The sequence below is a fragment of the Marmota flaviventris genome, chromosome 14, assembly GCF_047511675.1.
Source record: "Marmota flaviventris isolate mMarFla1 chromosome 14, mMarFla1.hap1, whole genome shotgun sequence".
NCBI lineage: Eukaryota > Metazoa > Chordata > Mammalia > Rodentia > Sciuridae > Marmota > Marmota flaviventris.
In genome coordinates, this window is record NC_092511.1 from 60,990,075 (window position 1) to 61,008,006 (window position 17,932).

General features: G+C 47.1%; 2 protein-coding genes and 1 pseudogene across 5 annotated transcripts; all 3 read right to left on the reverse strand.

Annotated features, from left to right (window-relative positions):
• Window positions 1–5,360: 5,360 nt before the first annotated feature.
• On the reverse strand, window positions 5,361–7,931 carry LOC114091958 (probable N-acetyltransferase CML1; annotated as a pseudogene).
• A 1,705-nt stretch (window positions 7,932–9,636) lies between these two features.
• On the reverse strand, window positions 9,637–15,695 carry LOC114092063 (probable N-acetyltransferase CML1). 3 transcript variants are annotated; one of them, XM_027934617.2, is made up of 2 exons: window positions 15,640–15,695; window positions 9,637–10,396 (listed from the first exon to the last, which is right to left on the reverse strand). In XM_027934617.2, the coding sequence occupies exon 2, from the start codon at window positions 10,318–10,320 to the stop codon at window positions 9,637–9,639; it is 684 nt and encodes a 227-aa protein (XP_027790418.1). In that variant the 5' UTR covers window positions 10,321–10,396; window positions 15,640–15,695. The 3 variants fall into 3 exon arrangements, with proteins under 3 accessions (XP_027790418.1, XP_071457346.1, XP_071457345.1); XM_071601245.1 differs by lacking the exon at window positions 15,640–15,695 and adding an exon at window positions 15,483–15,528; XM_071601244.1 differs by lacking the exon at window positions 15,640–15,695 and adding an exon at window positions 11,165–11,474.
• Window positions 15,696–15,753: 58 nt separating this feature from the next.
• On the reverse strand, window positions 15,754–17,588 carry LOC114091957 (probable N-acetyltransferase CML1). Of its 2 annotated transcripts, none has more exons than XM_071601243.1 (2): window positions 17,411–17,588; window positions 15,754–17,006 (listed from the first exon to the last, which is right to left on the reverse strand). In XM_071601243.1, exon 2 carries the CDS (start codon window positions 16,989–16,991, stop codon window positions 16,254–16,256), a length of 738 nt encoding a protein of 245 aa, XP_071457344.1. In that variant the 5' UTR covers window positions 16,992–17,006; window positions 17,411–17,588; the 3' UTR covers window positions 15,754–16,253. The 2 variants fall into 2 exon arrangements, with proteins under 2 accessions (XP_071457344.1, XP_027790325.2); XM_027934524.2 differs by lacking the exon at window positions 17,411–17,588 and adding an exon at window positions 17,368–17,403 and having other exon boundaries at window positions 16,254–17,006.
• Window positions 17,589–17,932: the final 344 nt, after the last annotated feature.

Here is a 17,932-nt window from a genome sequence, read left to right on the forward strand (position 1 = left end):
CCCCTTCCTTCTTCTTGCCATATCACCATCTGGTTTAGATCTTAAACTATGATGGCAGCATCCACAGTGAGATGCAGTGGGAGATACGAATCTGGGAGAATCATTTTCTCTCTTATTATTGTGGTAGAGGCACATTTTCTAACAATTAAGTTTCATGGGTACTAGCGCGTTGCAACAAGATGCCTGTGCCAGAGTAAACTATGTGTACACTCAAATGATTGCATTAAGAGAACATTTTTTTAAGGGGAAATAGGAGGATTATGTAAGACCTGCTGAAACAATAATTAAAATCCAGTAGGTCAAAGAATCTTTAACCAGACTGGTGCCACTCCCTGTTTGAACTCAGTCATTGGACAGATGTTCTCACAGAAGGATTTGCTATAGAAGGTTGTGGTAGGCTGGGCACAGTGGCGCATACCTGTAATTCCAGTGGCTCAGGAGGCTGAGGCAAGACGATTTCAAGTTCAAAGCCAGCCTCAGCAACTTAGCAAGGACCTAAGCTACTCAGTAAGACCCTGTCTCTAAATAAAATACAAAAAAGGGCCTAGGGATGTTGCTCAATAGTTAAGTGCCTCTGGATTCAATCCCTGGTATAAGAAAGGTTGTGATGGCCTCTGTGCAAGTTTTGGCTCTAGCAGGGCCACCAGTGAATATTTCTTGTGATTGAACACACATCCATGAGACTGATCCTTCGTAACCAGTCATCATTCTTAATTAATTTATCATTTTTGGTTAGTAACTGTAATTTGATTCTGATGACTTCCACAATATACAGTATCAGAAATTTACTAATACAACCATTTTTTAAAAAATATTTTTAGTTGTAAATCATCTTTTATTTATTTATTTATTTATATGCGGTGCTGAGGATTGAACCCAGGACCTCACACATGCCAGGCAAGTGCTCTACCACTGAGCCACAACTCTAGCCCCGAATAAAACCAATTTTAAGTGCACAACTAAAGAGACATAAAGGAACTTCTCAATGCTCTGCTATTTTAATGTCTGTTCTTTCCCCTTTTCAGTCCAGCCCTGAGCCTCAGTGCCCCAGAGTAGGAGGCTGAGTCATAATCCAAGGGCAACCCCAGGTCTCAGTCCTACAGTACAAACCTCCCAGGGCCCAAGACCTGCCACAAAGTCATGGCTGGGAAGATGCTGGCTAACCAGGCTGCCCTGCCTTTCTGGCCTGGGTTGCTGATGACATGGAGAAGAAGACAGGTGCTGGGGGGCAGGGGCAGGGCGATCATTGCAAGGGAAAGGATTCCTACACAGAGCAGGGGAGGGGCAGAAGGCCTTCACTTGAGCCTGAGGGCAGCCTCACTGTCTGCCCTTCTGCAGGCTGAAGTTCAGGATTGATGGTTTCGGGAAGCTGTGTCCCAGCCTCCTTCTGACAAGAAGGAGGCTGAGCCAAACTTGGGGGTTCATTTTCTACATCAAATTCTCAAGTGATACTAAAAGGTTGAGACCTTTGAAACTAGATCATATCTGAAATGTCTTCATTTGAAGAATCGGTGCTTCTAGTTCATTGTTGATTACTAAATGATGGGAGGGGTCTCAGAGTCCCATGGGAAGCTGTTCTGAAATTGGGCATTTGTTCCAGATAATGCCAAAGGAAATAAATAAGGGGCATGCATGTGGCCTGGATGCAAAAGCTTTTGTGATCCAGATATTGTTTATGATGGTGAGTGATGGGCAATGAGGCCTATGAAAGGATCCAGGGAAATTCATAACCCAGCACCTTGAGCTATCTTAGCTAAAGTTCATTTCATTTTCTCTGAAATGATTTTTCTCCAGAAGAATACACAGATTTATTCAAGACACTAAGCACACTCTTTTTTTTCAGCAATTAAGAATAAGAGAAATTTTTCCCATAGTCATTGTGTTGGGCTTGAGTTATAATTTGTATCTGAAATGGCCCCCAAAGGTTCATATATTGAAGGCTTGGTCCCTCTGGTGGTATATCAGAAGGCAGTGAAAACTTTAGTAGGTGGCCTAGTTGGAGGTAGTAGGTGGGGAATGTTCCCTTGAAACAGATATTGGGACACCAACCACTTGTGTGCTCTCTTTTTTTCCTGTCTGCCATAAGGTAAGCAGCTTAACTCTACCATGTGCTCCACACCATGTCATTCTGTCTTATTACAGGCCCGAAGTGATGGGATCAAGTAACAAAGTGATGAAACCTCTGAAACCGTGAGCTAAAATAAATCTTTTCTCCCTGTAAGTTGATAATTTCAGGAATTTGTCACAGTGGAGCTAACCAACAGAGTTTGAAAGTCCTGGTAGTTTGATAGAGGAGTCTCAGAGCATTGTTCCTAGAAGCAGGAAAGGGTGGGGGAAGGAATGAAAACTAAGAGAATGCATTTTCCCTGTTAGGAAAAAAAAGGTAAGAAAGCCAGGTGTGGTGGCACCTGCCTATAATGTCAGCTCCTTGGATAATGGAGGCAGGAGAATCCCAAGTTTGAGGTGAATATGGGCAACTGAGTGAGAATTTATTTCAAAATAAAAACAAACAGGGCTGAGGAAATAGCTCAGTGGTAGAACACTTGCTTAGCCTGTGTGAGCACTGGACAATCTGTAGTACTGTGATAAAATAATTTTAAAAAGGGAAGAAATATCCCCTCTCTGGTTTCTTTAGAAAATGTAAAGCTTCCTCTTTCCCTATGAGACATGTTCAAACCTTAATAGCTAAAACCAGCTTTAAACCAGAACACCCTCTCAAGGGACCTGGGTGCCCTCTTCAAAGAGGAACCATCCAGGGAGACAGGGCTCTGCCTCTCAGTCTCTGGGGAACGGAGGAACCTAACTTGGTTCTAAGTGGCAAATCTACCCCCTCATGAAGATTAAAGTCTCTTCTTACTTTGCTTAAAGCCACTTGGCAAACGGAGAGGAGCAGGTGCCCTAGATGAACGCAGATGATCATTGAGTGATCAGTGGTGCTGGTGAATCCTCTACTGGAAGATTGGTTAGTGTTTATGGGCACAGCGTGGAGTGCGGGTATCTGCTGGTTGTGTTAAAGGACAACTGCTCTTTCTCTCCTATGACCTCCTAGGTCTTCCCGGTGATGAACATCACAGAGGTCTAACGCTTCTCCAGTGATAAAATTGTTTTCTTTTTCTCTTGCCCCTGCAGAGAGACTCTCTAAGCTAGGAGGAGATATCAAGGTTGTATTGTTGTCCTCATCTTTTGTTTTTTGTTGTTGTGGTACTGGGGTCCTCTGCCACTGAGTCACAACCCCAGCTCTTTTTTATTTTTTATTTTTAGACAGGATCTCACTATGTTGCTGAGGCTGGCTTCTAACTTGGGATCTTCCTGCCTTAGCCTCCCAAGACACTGGGGCCAAAGGTGTGCAAACACTACGCTCAGAGGAAAAATTCTTTTTATTTCTATTTCTCCATGGCCAGAGGACTTTATCTGGAGACTCCCCAGCATAGAACAAGATTAGAACAAATATTCACTCATTGTGCTCCTGACTGGCATCTACTTCAACCATAGCAGAAGCTCTTAGAGGCTTCTTGGGACTCCACATGAGTTGAACAAGTGCCAGGTACCCTTTGTTCAGGGCCAGCCTGCACCCTCCTGCACTGCAGGAGACCAGAGCAAGCTTAGCCAGGCTACTCAGGGATGCTTTCCGGAAGGAAATCCTGGGTGTCTGGGGTCCCAAGAGAGCAAACCTGGGGATTGCACCACCAGAGGGCACTTTTGCTTTGCAGAAGAGTTGCGGGACTAGGTCTGGGTTTTTCCCCTGGTGAAGGGAAAGTGAATATGAATGCAAAGGAAGAACATGGATCCTCGCATCAGTACCAGATGAGGTGGCAGGGGTGGGAGGGATGATGCTGAAGGCATCCCAGGCAGGATTGTAGCCACTGACCTGCCTCAAATACTCAGGGATGATGCTTTGCATTTGGATTTCTTACTCTTCTCACACACAGGCTCTTTATTCAGCCAAGCCCTGTTGAAAAACAAGACAAAAGTGGGGAGGGTCAGAAGAACAGGTGCATACATTATTGATTTCATCAAAGCACAAATGAGACAGCCTGAAGGAACGGGATGGGTCGGTCAAGGCTATTAGGTTTGGTTATCAAGGCCAAGGGCAGGAGAAAACCATGACAGGAGGTTGAGGCCTTTGGTCCTAGAAAACTTGTCTCTTGAGTTTGGACAAAGCCCATGAGCATGGTTAAGGGTTTCTGTGTAGGTGAAGTGAGTGTAGGCCAAGGCTGAATCCCAAAACTGGACAGGCTGTGGCCCAGGTGTCCCCTCAATGCTGAGAAGTAGGAACTAAGATGAGAAAGATCCTCTAACACTGCCTAAGGGGTAGAAGTTTATGGATCAGTATCACATTGACTCTCTGGGTGAGAGTTCTCCCTCTTGGTTAGGGAGACCAGTATGTGGCTCCAGGCCCTCAGGAACATGCCAGAGATACAGCTTAAGCATCTGGGAAAGGGTGACAGTCCTGCAAATATTGGCACTAACCTATGTCCCAACTCTCCCTTCTACAAGAAGATCTATCCTGAGGCACCTATGAAAAACTGAATATTTGGGGAAAGAGACTGAGACCAGGCTGGGTGCCAATAAAGGATAATTTTAGAACATTCACCTCTCTATGTCCTCCCCCAGAACCCACAGGAAGGCTCCATACACAACCTGCCTTCAGTGAGCCTGGCCCATGGTAATGGGCCCTGCCAGCACCATACCCAGGGTTTCCCTATGGAACATCCCCCTCCATCCACAGCCACCTTCCCACCCCTCTGCAGGGACAGGGAACTACAGTGAGTGCATTGCTGCCCAATTCTTCCCATAGAGCCACATCGTGCCCTTCTGCTCTGGACTCTGCAGCTCCTCTACTTCTGAGCCAGCTCCATTTCTCCCTGGAGTCTGGAATGTGTCCACAAGTGACCCCCCTGTGAGGACATGGAGAAGTCTTTGTTCCTTTCTCATTTTGCGTTGGCTGCTCTCCAGTGACTTTGAGCCCTGCCTGAGCTGGCCTGCTGGGACAAGATGATGTACATGTTACCGGCGCTGCAATCAATTCAGGACATCTCCATAGGTATTGTGAGACCCACAGAGCTGCCCAGCAGAGACCAGGAACAAAGACTGGCCCACAGACTTATAAACAATGTGTGTGCGCATTATTGTTTGGCTTTTTATAATACAGAATTACTATGGTGCTAGACACCTGAATCACTGTCACCTAGAAGCACTGAGTGGAATAGAAGCCCCCATATCCACACCTCGCCATCAAACATGTTGGACTCAGATGTTCACCGGCAATGAGTTTTCATCATTTGTGCCACCAAAATGCCAGGGTTTGCTTGTGCTACAGGATTGTCAATCAGATCCTGACTGATACACAAGACAATAGCTCATGGGCCTCCTTCCCGAGCAGATGGGAAGAAGTATGTTAAATGAATTGTAGAAATATCCAGTAGTCTAAGTATCTTATCAAACAAGTACTTTCCTGTCTTCTGGAAGCCCATGCACATGTAGAGGGTCAGAGTAGCCAGCTGTACCATGCTAGTATCAAGGTCAACCTCACTGTAGCCCTGAGCCCTCTCAAACTGGAGGACAATCATGACCAGGGCTTTCCCTAGTCCTTCACCTCAGTGCTCCAAGGCCACAGAGAGGTGAAACAGCTGCAGTTGCTTCCTCCCTAGGGGACGTCCTCCACTGGCAGAGCACCCACTATGCCTGCCACCTGCCCCCAGACTCAGCCACCCAGAAGCAGGAATCACGGGCCCTCAGGTAGGATTTGGTGATGTCAGCAAGGTCTATCTGCAAACACACGTCCACATACTTTCTCTAAGGCTGCCTGGCCAGCATAGGAAAAGCCATAGGAAAGCAAGGAGGGCAACATTGGACACAAGAGCCAGGAGCCAAGACCTTAGGCTAGGAGTAGGGTGGTGGGCACCCCAAATAAGACCAGGATTGTTTTTGGCAACTTCAGTATGTGGCAGGAGGTGGCAGGGATGTGCTCAACCATCCCTTGGGAGAATAAGTCCAGGACTCTTTTGTGGTCAGTCTCCTGGTATTTGTGTACATAATGAGGTGCTATGGGGAGACCTCTGTGTCTGTAGTTTCCACATGTGACAGCTAAACCTTCATGTACACCTTCTCTGCAGCCCTGACTGACTAAACAACAGACAGGCAGTGTGTGTATTCCAAATCGTACAGGGACTGGGAAGAGACAAATTTACCGAGAAACTACAAGGTTTAAGCTTCAAAGTCCATCCCTTCCATCCCACAGTTTCATTCCTAGAAGTCCTATTTGGATTTTATATTCTGCAGGTAGGCCCCAAATTGGCTATGCTCCAGATCTATACAATAAGATTTGCTCTGGGGGGTAAGGCTGCCTTTTGGAGGAAATATGAAATTGGGAGTCAAACAGACCAGGATTCAAGCCTAGTCCCCTCTTTCAGTGTATCTTAATCTCTCTGATCTCTGTCCCTAATTTGTGAAGCTGGGACCAAAGTGGTAGTACCCATTGCTACTGGGTACATTAGCTACTTTATCCCTAAGAAAACACTTTAACATCCTTGCTCTTTCCAAACTTTAGGTCCTCCTTGTGAGTTTTGAGTCATCTAAACTCTTCTCATATGCCGCAGTCCGGCTACAGCAAAATAACCGGGGGGTGACGAACAACTTGTGTAGATTAATACAGCAGGAGTGGAAGCCGTTTATTGCAGGACAGGGGCAGTATTTATACATTCCACACAGCTTATCTAATTATCATAAACTAGATACATCAGTCAACCAATAAGGAATCTCCACACTTAATGGCTCGATGGCATTACTTCACAAACCACTCCCTCTGGCATTTTGCCAGGCGCCATCCAGACTTGTTTACAGACTCTAACATTTCTCTAGAAAAATGCCAGGCGCCATCCTGACTTGTTTACAGACTCTAACACTCATATTTTAGATGAAACCTAATAAAATGGAATTATTTTAAAATTTATGGACTGATGATGTAGCTCAGGCTGTAAAGCACTTGCCTACCATGTGCTAGGTCTGAGTTCATCCCCAGCACTGCAAAAATAAAATAAAATATTATAAAAGTTTTTGACATTTCTCAACATTTACAATCTTGCACCACCACCATCTTTATCAAGTCCCCAAACATTCAGCAGCCATCCCTCTCCCCAGTTCTAGTGACACCCCAAGCTGTCTGCATGACCTGCTTTGGATTTGCATATTTATCTCAGATCTCATGGCAGAATATCTTGCTTATCTTTTAGAGTGCCATAGTCTGAAGTTCCACTTTGTCTCCCTGTTCCAACCTTGCCCACTCCTTGACCCAGTAATGTTCCCTGGCTGGGAGAGTGGTAACCAGGCCTGGGAGCCTAAGCAAGCACAGGACACTTCTGCCCTCTGCCTCCTGGGAACCTGGTCATCATGTTTAGGCAGAAGGAAACTGTCCAAGATGAATATTCACAAACTAATGTGAGTCTTCCAGACACAATAGGCTTTGTATTCACTCTTGTTTGTACAGCATCCAGGCAGTTTGGCAGCTGGTATAGGGACCCTATTGTGAGAAGGCATAGACCAGAATGAAAGCAGGATGAAAGGCTTCTTCCCTGCTCAGAATTATCTTTCCTACCCAATCAGCACTGTCCATCTCTTGAAAACATGATTGCTGAACAAAGGTATGTGTTGGAGAGAGTGGAAGAGAATGTTCCAAGCCAAGGGAACAACATGTTCAAAGACCTCCAAAAGAACGAAGACTTACTTTTGGAACTAACTAGAGCAGCTGACTGTGTGTGAGGAGTGAGTTGAGGCTCTGGGACAGGGGAACGCCAAACTACTGTCTTGACTCTGAGTTTCCTGGCCCCTGAGGGAGCCCTTCAGTAGTGATGGGGTTGGAGCCTTTTGACAATCTTCTCTAGTGCCCAGGACTCCCATTACTTACTATCAGAGTGTTTCCATCCTGGGCCCATCGTTCCCCTCTCTTCCCCTCAGAGCTCTGAGCTCCAAAGTGGCCTGATACCGTGCACATCTTGGTGAGTAAAGCCATTTCCCTGTGATTGATTGAAACTTTCAAAGCATTGGGACCATCCTGCCTCTTGCCCACTGGGAACTGCTCCAGGAAGCACTGGCCTTGCTGGGAGAGGGTAGCTGGTGGCAGCAGAGCAGGAGAACTGCATGTTCTCCTCCCCACCTCACAGGGGCTGTCCTGTGGGCCCCACCATTAAATGAAAAGCTGGAAACATAACCACAGATCAGGAGGCAATAAATGCCTGAGGCAAACAGTAGGGACTGTGAATAAGAAGGGAAACCCCTGTGTTCCTTTTTGAGGTTTAAGATAATCACAACAGATATAGGCCTGAAGGTGGGGAAAGACAGAGGGCACTGTGGTGGCCATCGAGGTCAGCAATATATAGAATGGTATGGGGGGGTTAGGGTGCAGAGTTGGTGCCTGTGGTCCCAGGCAATTTGTCAGTCATGTTTGGAAACATCCCATGATCATGCTAGTGCATTTCAAAGTTGAAATGGCTCTTTAACAAGTCCAGTTGGAAGGATTGAGCAGGGTATAGCCACCTGACCTCTCAGTGGATGCAAGCTATGAGTAGGAGACACTGCCAAGGTGAACCTGACTGAGGGATGCCTGGAATCCCTAGAACAGCAGGAGCTCAGCCTCTAGGTTGAGGGAAACCAGTGAGAGTTCCAGACCCACATGGAAATGAAGTACCTGGGAGAGACAGCCCTGCTAACATCAACCCTGATCCACCACCCAACTCACCCTTTTGTCAGAAGCTTCTAGGATGACATAATCAGGCCTGAGGCATCTATGGAATTCTAAACTCCCTGAGCATTTGAGAGAGGCTGGTCCTGACTGATTCCCAAGGATAGCAGATCTGGTGTACTTGCCAGTCCAATGGCACCTCCTGGACAAACAGGAAGAGTCATGCCTGACCTATCTCCTCTCGGTTGTGTAGACCCATGTGACTGGGTTCAGCTAGAGCCTTGAGGGTTGTATAATATCCATGTCTTCCCATGAAAACATGCCTCCCTCCATCCTCACCCAACTTCTTACCATGATCCAGGGACCAAGAAGGAGAGAAGGTAGAGCAAGTCACTGTCCCAATTCTTCCCACAGGCTACATCCTGCCCCTATGCTCTGTAGCTCTGCAGTTCCTCTACTACAGAGCCAACTTCTCCCTCTCAGCCTGGATGTTTCCACAGGTGACACTTTCAGGCACTCAGAAAAGCTATTGCTCCTTTCTGTTATTGCCTTTTGTTCTACAATGACTTTGAAACCTGGCTAAGCTGGAAATGGATGAAGCCCAGTGTCCCTGGCATTTCATTCAACCAAGGACATTAGAAAAGGCAACCAGAGATCCAGAACACTGCCCAGCCAAGCTCAGCAGAACCTGCTTGGTTCACAGGAACTAAAGTGAAAGGTGTGCATCATTGTTTTTTCATTGGTTCTATGCAACATTATTATGTGACTGGATAAATGAAGAGGGGACAATCCAAAATGACTACAGCAGAGATGCCAGTGCCCACATCCTACCATCCTAACTGATGAACACAGACATGCAAGAACAATGAGCTTTTATTGTTTATACCACTTAAATATCAGGGGTTGGTTGTTACTAGAGAAGACAGGTCCAGATTCTTACTGATACACAGGGAAATGGATCACAGTCCCTCTTCCTGAGCAGAAGGAAGGTGGTACATTAAATCAACTTTAGGAATATCCAGTATCCTCCAAATCATGCTGTAGTAAATCTGGCTTTTCTTCTGGAAGCCCATAGCCTGGTAGAGTGCCAGGGCACTGTAATGCATTGTGGTAGTCTCAATGAAAACTTCATTGTAGCCCTGAACCCGGGCAAACTGGATGAGAGTCCTGACAAGGGCTTTTGCGATCCCCTTACCGCGGTGCTCCTTGGCCACTGAGAGGTGTAGCAGCTGCAATTGTTTCTTCCCTAAGGGAGGGTCTGCTACTGGGAGAGCACTCACTGTGCCCACCACCTGTCCCTCAAACTCAGCCACCCAGTAGCAGGAGCCACATGAACTCATGTAGTTCTTGGTGATGTCAGCCAGGTCTGTGCGCAAACATAGAGCTTCATGAACCTTCCAGGGAAAAGTAGCAAGCAGCCTCAGGAAAATAAGTAGGGTAAAGCTGGACATTATGGTCAGGAGCCAGGAGCTAGTGACTAGCAGTAAAGTGAGGGGCACTCCAAGTAAGAACAAGAGCGTTCGGGGAAGCATCAACATGTGGCGGAATGTAGCAGGGATGTGCTCAGTCATCCCACTGGAGAATAAGGCCAGAACACTGTCGTTGTCACTCTCCTGGTATTTGCGGATGTGATAAGAAGCCATGGGGGAGACTTCTGTGTCTGCAATCTCGAGGTCCAGGAGAGGCAGCTAGACCTGCCTGCACACCTTCCTGGAAACCCTGGAAAAGAGATAGGAAGCCACGTTTTAGTATCCCCAGGCCACCAGGCCTCCCAGGGACTATGGAGAAACTGCCAAAGGGTGTGCCTCATAATACCTAATTGGAACTTGTGTTCATCCTCTCTAGCTGTGGGGCATTGGATATGTCGCTAAAGCCTGTGTGTCTTCATCAGCAGAATGGGGAAAATAATACCTGCTTTCTAGAGTTATTCTGAGGATTCAGTACAATATCTTAAATAAAGCTGCCATGTATCCAGTCCCTTCCCCTCCACCCTCATTGCCCCATTATGGGCTCTCTGAACTCTTGGTACATTAGGATGGTTCCCTGTGGCAGTCAAACCTCATTTTCCCAGTCCTTTGGACATTCTCCTGGATCCATATTAGAGGAATCCTGTGTTGCCAAGTACAAGTTTCAGCAAAGCAAAGCATCCTGCCTGATGGTAAAGGTTTAGGCTGCTGAGAAGGCAAAGGACCAAGCACCCAAAACAGCATGACCTTTAGATCCCCACCACAGTCCTTACTGTCAACCTGTTCGGAAAGCCCTGACCTTGCACCTGCATCCTCTCACCTGCTACCACAGAGACACAAGGTTCCAGAGTGGCCTCAGTCCAGACTGCGACTGGCACCCAGGAGAGACTGTCTAGTACCCTCCCTACTTCTGGGAAGAGATCTGGTTGTCCACATCATTGGTTGGCTTCTGGACACTTGTTAATCATAAACCTCAAGGACACAACTAGGTCATGTTGGAGAAGAGTCCAAGTCCACTCACTGTTTTAAACACCAGGTAAAAGATTTACAGGGAAGCAGGATCTGGAACGGAGGAGTGTTCTGCCTCTTGTGGGAGAACTGCCTTCTATTTCCTATTTGCTTAAAGCCATACTATCTCTCATCCAGCCCACTTGACCCTCTCTGAGGCCAGCTCTGATCCACTGCACATACAGACTAGCAACATGAACACTGTGCCTCTCACCCTGGGGTCTCTCACCCTGGGCAAGTGTTCAGGTTCCCTAACTCAGCAACAATGTACTTCACAGCTCTGCTTCTTCCTGCCCAAACTTTCCTCATCTAGGTAAAATCCATCTTTGGCTGCCCTTTGAGCCCAAGGAATCAACACTTCAATGCAGATGCAGGAACACTGTGAGCCCAGGTCCTGAGGGTTCATGTCACTGAAAACTGCCTATAAACATAGACAGGAAACTGGGTGCCCTGCAGGATACAGTGGTTGAGGATAATCCTCAACACTGTGCATAAGTGAAGTGGCCTGTGAAGAAGAGAAATCCCAATATTCTGTATCTATGCATACTCTGGCCTCCACTCTGCACTATCTCTGGTTGTGCTTATTATGGGATAGGCAGGAGCAAGAGGTGGATGGTGGTGATGAAGGCCATTGGGGAAAGAATTAGGAGGAAACCAGAGAGCATGTTATAAGTTTATCATCTCTGAACACTGAGTGGGTTTTCCGCTGATTTCTCTATGGTTCCCTGAAGCAAATATATTTTTCAAGTTAAAGAGTCAAATTGGACCTTGATCTCCATGAAGTTGTACTGACTCCAGGGAAGCCACAGATTACTAACAGACCTGGAGCTGGTTGCCACTGTCACCCGTGTGTAGCATAGTACCACACATTTGGTTGATGAGCATTGACTTCACTTTCTCAGGCTACTTTCTTGTTCTTGACACATACTATCCTCTGTAGAGCTATGACAGCAGCAGCATCCGTAAGATGTGTCCTTTGTATCATTGGTATAGAATGTAGAGAGCATTCAATTTTCCATTGGTGGCATTTTTAATTGCCCAGACCAGAGACATTAAACACATTCACATGTTGTGCAACAAGAACAGATTGCAGTGTTTGTCCTTCTTTCCTCCTTTTAGTCCAATCCAGGGCCTCAGTGCTCCTGGGTGGGAGGTTATAGCCAATAACCAAGGGAACCCCCAGAATGAATTATACCGGTGGGAGTTTCCCCACCACCCCCACAACTGGCACAAACAGCATGTATAATCAACCTGGATGACCTAGCTTCCCTGTTTCTGTTTGGAGTTGAAGGAAACATGGAGATGAAGACAGGCACAATTTGGAGGTTGAGGTGGGGCAGCCATGAGCAGTGTGGGCATTCCCAAGTGCAGTAGGGTTTGCAAAGATTCTGCACTTGAGTGGAGGGCAGCCTCAGAGAACAATACAGGGACAGATTCTCCTGGGTCCTCACTTCATGGTTGTTGCTTTAAGGGAACTGTGGGCTATCTCATTTCAAGGCAGAATTTCTTCTCCTGGTTTGGCTGAGCCATATTTGTGGGTTCATTTTCGAGGCTATTTCTTCAAATGTGTCTGTGAGCCAAGAGGTCCAAACTGTCAAACCTGATCATTTGTGAAATATCTTCCAGTTCAAAGACTTCCCAGTTCAAGTTCATACTAAGTTATGGAAGGAGTCCCAGAGCCTCCTGGGAAGCTGGCTGGAATTGGGCATTTGTTGCAGATCATGTCAGCATGAATCAATAAGGGGCTTGTGTGTGGCCTGGATGCAAAAGCTCTTATGAACCACATCTTGCTTGTGGCAGTGAGTAGCTGCCAAAGAATCCTATGTAAGGGAACAGGGAAAATGAATAACCCAGCCCTGGGAGCTACCTAGTATAACCTTTTCACTTCCTGAGGATCTTCTAGAAAGGAACATGCAGACCATTCATACATGATACTCAGCAAGTTGATAGTGGGGGTGTTGCAGTTTGGGCTTGGTATTGAGAAAGAGAAATTTTACCTCTGTAGACTTTGTCTTTAGCTCCAGAGGCCAGGTGGCATGACCCAGGAGTCTCACTGCTCTCAGAGCCAGGGAAACGACCAAGGGAAAAAAATTAAAAGGCTGCATTCTGCATGGCTAGACATTAAAACAGGGGTTTGGGGAGGCTGGAGTGTAATTCAATACTAGAGGTCTAGCTTGGTGTGAATGAGTCTTTGAGTTCAACACCCAGCAGCTAATAATAAAATCACACACACACACACAGATAGAGAGGAAGAGTGGTCCTCTAATCTATTTGTGAGCATTTTCTTTAGAAATGCTCTCAACCCTGTCCCTAATTGGTAAAGCTTGGGTCAAAGTGGCAGGACCCACTGGTACCACTCACAGCAGCCCCTCTCCAGAAGAAAACCCCTTGACATCTATTCTCTGTAACCTTTTCAATGCTTTTAGAATCATCTAAACTATTTTCTTCTAAATTTTTAGATGAAATCTACATAAAATTAACCTAATTAACATATAAAAGCTGTGCCATTTGGTTCATTCTCAATGTTGTGCTGCCACCATCTTTATCAAGTCCTCGAACATTGCCACCTACCCAAGAGGATGCTTATACTCCAGCAGGCATTTTTTTGCCACTGCTCCTTCTCCCCAATCCTTATAACACCCCAAGCTGTCTGCACAACCTCCTTTGGATTTGCACATTTTATTTCAGATCTCATGGCCAAATTTCTGGCTTATCTTGTAGAGTACAACAGTCTGAGGTTCCTGTTTTCTCCCTGTTTCCTGTGACCCACTCCTTGACTCCATAATGCTCTGGCCTGAGAGAGTGGTGACCAGGCCTGGGAGCCTCAGGAGGCACAGAACACTCCTGCCCTCTCCTCCTGGGAACCTGGCCACCATATGCAGGCAGAAAGAGACTGTCCAGGACGAACACCCAGAAGCTAATGTTAGTATTGTGGACATAATAGAATTTGTATCCACCCTTGTTTGTGCAGGATTCCAGGCAACTTGGCAGCTAATGTGGGGACCTGATTGTGAATAGCCACAGATGAAATTTCAATGAGGGCCAGAATGCAAGCAGGATGAAAGGCTTCCTCCCTACTCAAATGTTATTTTCCTGCCCAGTCAATTCTGGGTAGCATGATTGCTGAATGAACAAAGGTATGTGTTGGGAAGAGGGGAGGAGAGTGTTCCAGGTCAAGGGTACATTCTGTTCACAACCTCCAACAGAATGAGAGCTTCCTTTTGGAGCTCAGTAGAGCAGCTGGCTATGTTTACGGTCTGAGTGGAAGTGCTGGGGCAGGGGAAGACCAAGCTGCAGTCCTGTCTCTGAGATTCCTGGCACCTGATGGAGCCCTCCACCAGTGATGGGGTTGTACTCAGTGCCCAGGACCCACCAGTCCAGTGTGACAGTGTTTCCATCCTGGGCCCGTCCTTCCCCCTCTACCCCTCAGGCTTCTTAGCCCTAACATGTCCTGATACCAAGTACATGTGGGTGAGAAAAACCATTTTCCTGAGAGTTTTCAAAACACTGGGAATACTGTAAACCTCCCTCAGAATCTTACCCTCTGGGCACTGCCCCTTAGACCCTGGTCTCATTGGGGAAGGGAACTGGTAGCAGCAGAGTCTGGAGAACCTGCAGAACTTCCTCCTCTTGACCTCCCAGTGGTATCCTGAAGACTTATGCACAATTCAGGAGGCCAAAGACACCTGATGTGTGTCACAAGATTGTGGGAATGGGGAGGGTCCGGGGAACAGGTGTGATTTCTTTTTTCTATGATAGCACAGGGAGGCAGGCCTGAGGGAGAGGGATGAGCTGACAGAGAGTTCTATGTTTGATCTTCAAGACCAGGGGCAGGAGAAAAGGATGGGGCAGTGGGAAGTTGAGGCTGTGGTTCTGAACAACTAGTCACTCATGGACCCAGTCCACGAGCATGGTTAAAGTTTTCTGTGTAGGGGAAATGGGTGTATGACAAGGCTGGATGCCAGGATTGGACAAGCTGTGGCCCAGGGAGACAGGAGAAATGCCAGAGAAGGGGAATATCTCCCATGCTGATCAAATATCAAAAGGTAACTAAGGTTTTCTGGGATTCACCAGATTTGGAATTGTGCCTCTGAGTTGGACAGATCAAGTAAGAGGCTCCAGGTGGCCATGAACATGCCAGAGTTCCCATCCTAAACAGATGGGAAAGGGCAACAGTCCTGAAAACATCAGCCCTGACCCATGTCCCAACTCTTCCTTGTACAGGAGGATCTATTCTGAGGTACCTTTTAAAATCTGGAGTTTGTGAGCATTTGGGGACAGTGGCTGGGACCAGGCTGTGTGCCGATCCAGGTTAATTTTGGGACACTCACCTCACTATGACTCCTTCAGGATACATAGGAAGGCTCCATACATGACCTCCCCTCAGTCAAGGTGGCCCATGGGAATGGGCCCTGCCTGCACCACAGGATTGCACCATACCCATACCCAGGTCTCCTGATGGAAACATCCCCCTCCATCCACAGCTACCTTTCCACCCCTCTGCAGGGACATGGCACCAGAGTGAGTGCATTTCTGCTCAGTTCTTCTCATAGGGCCACATTGTGCCCCTCTGCTCTGTGATTCTGCAGCTCCTCCACTACTGAACCAGTCTCATCTCTCCTGAGTCTGGGATGTTTCCACAAGTGTCACCTGTGGGGACATGGAGAAGTCTTTGTTCTTTTCTCATTTTGGTTTGGTTGCTCTGAAATGACTTTAAACCCTGCCTGAGCTGGCCTGCTGGGACAAGATGACACACATTATAACTAGTACTGCAGTCAATCCTGGCCATTTGCATAGATATCCTGAGACCCAGAGAGCTGCCCAGCACAGACCAGAAGAAAACTGGCTCACAGACTCAAGCAACGTGTGTGCACATTATCATCTCGGCTTGTTATTTATACATTACTGTGGTGATAGACAAAAGAATCACTGTACCTAGAAGCACTGAATGGAATAGAAGCCCCCCACACCTCACCATCAAACATGTTGGACTCAGATGTGCACTAGCAAGGAGTTTTCATCATTTGTTCTACCAAAATGCCAGGGTTTGCTTGTGCTACAGGATTGTCAATCAGATCCTGACTGATACACAAGACAATAGCTCATGGGCCTCCTTCCTGAGCAGATGGGAGGAAGTATGTTAAACGAATGGTAGAAAGGTACACTAGTCTAAAGACCTTGTTATAAAAGTACTCTCCTGTCTTCTGGAAGCCCATGCGCAGGTAGAGGGTCAAAGCAGCCTGCTGTACTATGCTAGTATCAAGGACAACCTCATTGTAGCCCTGAGCCCTTGCAAACTGGAGGACAGTCATGACCAGGGCTTTCCCTAGTCCTTCACCTCGGTGCTCCAAGGCCACAGAGAGGTGAAACAGCTGCAGTTGCTTCCTCCCTGGGGGGGCATCCTTCACTGGCAAAGCACCCACTATGCCTGCCACCTGGCCCCCAGACTCAGCCACCCAGAAGCAGGAGCCATGGGCCCTCAGGTAGGATTTGGTGATGTCTGCAAGATCTGTCTGGAAACACATGACCACGTACTTCCTCCAAGGCTGTCTGGCCAACAGCCATAGGAAAACAAGGAAGGTGACATTGGATACAAGAGCCAGGAGCCAAGAGCCAGAGGCCAGGAGTAGGGTGATGGGCACCCCAAGTAAGAGCAAGAATGTTTGTGGCAACTTCAGCATGTGGCGAAAGGTGGCAGGGACATGCTCAATCATCCCTTGGGAGAACAACTCCAGGACCCTTTTGTGGTCAGTCTCCTGGTATTTGCGGATGTGATGAGGTGCCATGGGGAGACTTCCGTGTCTGCAGTTTCCACAAGTGACAGCTAAACCTTCACGCATGCCTTCCCTGCATCCCTGGAGGAGAGAGAAGAAGCCATGTGAGTGTCCCAGACCTCCCCAGAACTTAGGAGACATCTCAACTGTGTGTCTTTACTGTGGCCCAAAAAGAAGCAGGCCACCACCAGTGGAAGGAGGTGTAGGATCAGAAACACCTGCTGGATGTTGGAACCTTGGTTCCTTCCATTTCTAGCTATGTGTCCTTGGGCATGTCACTTAACCTCTGAGCCTCTGTTGTCTTCCTCTGCAGAACAGGGTAAAATAACAACAGCCTTCCACAGTTGTTTTGAAATTTAATAGAATGATTTATATAAAACACTGATATATACAGTCCCCACCCCTCTGTGTGAGTCAGCTTTTCATTTTGTGATCAAAATACCTGAGAACAACAACTAGATGAGGAAAGATTTATTTTGGCTCACGGTTTTAAGGTTCAGTCCTTTGTCAGCTGGCTCCAGGGCAGAAACATCACAGTAGAAGTTTGTGGCAGAGGAAAGCTGATGAATTCAAAGCAGTCGGGAAACTGATAGAGGGCCAGAAAGAGAGACAGTGAGACGGAGAGAGAAGAGGGGCCTGGGAGAATAATACCCCTTCCCACCACGCCCCCAGTGACCTACTTCCTCCATCCGGGATCCACCTCCCAGTAGTCTATTCAGCTATCAAAGGATTAGTCCATTAAAGGAAGATTTTTGAGCGTGTGTGTCGGGGTGTGGGAATAGTAAGGTTTGAATCTGGAATGTTCCCCAACAGCTCATGTGTTGAAAGCATAGTCAATGTAGCAAAGTTCGGAGTGGGACTTTTAGGCTCATGAAGGCTCTGGCCTCATCAGTGGATTAAACCATTAATAGCTGAATGAACTACTGGGAGGTGGGAACTAGTAATAGGAAGTAGGTCACTGGGGGCGTGCCCTAGAGGGGTTTGTCTTTCCTCCACCCTTTCCTCTC

Coding starts and splice junctions, on each gene's coding strand:
- LOC114092063 (XM_027934617.2), bottom strand. CDS start 10,320: ATGGCTTCTTATCACATCCGCAAATACCAGGAGAGTGACAACGACAGT.
- LOC114091957 (XM_071601243.1), bottom strand. CDS start 16,991: ATGCGTGAAGGTTTAGCTGTCACTTGTGGAAACTGCAGACACGGAAGT.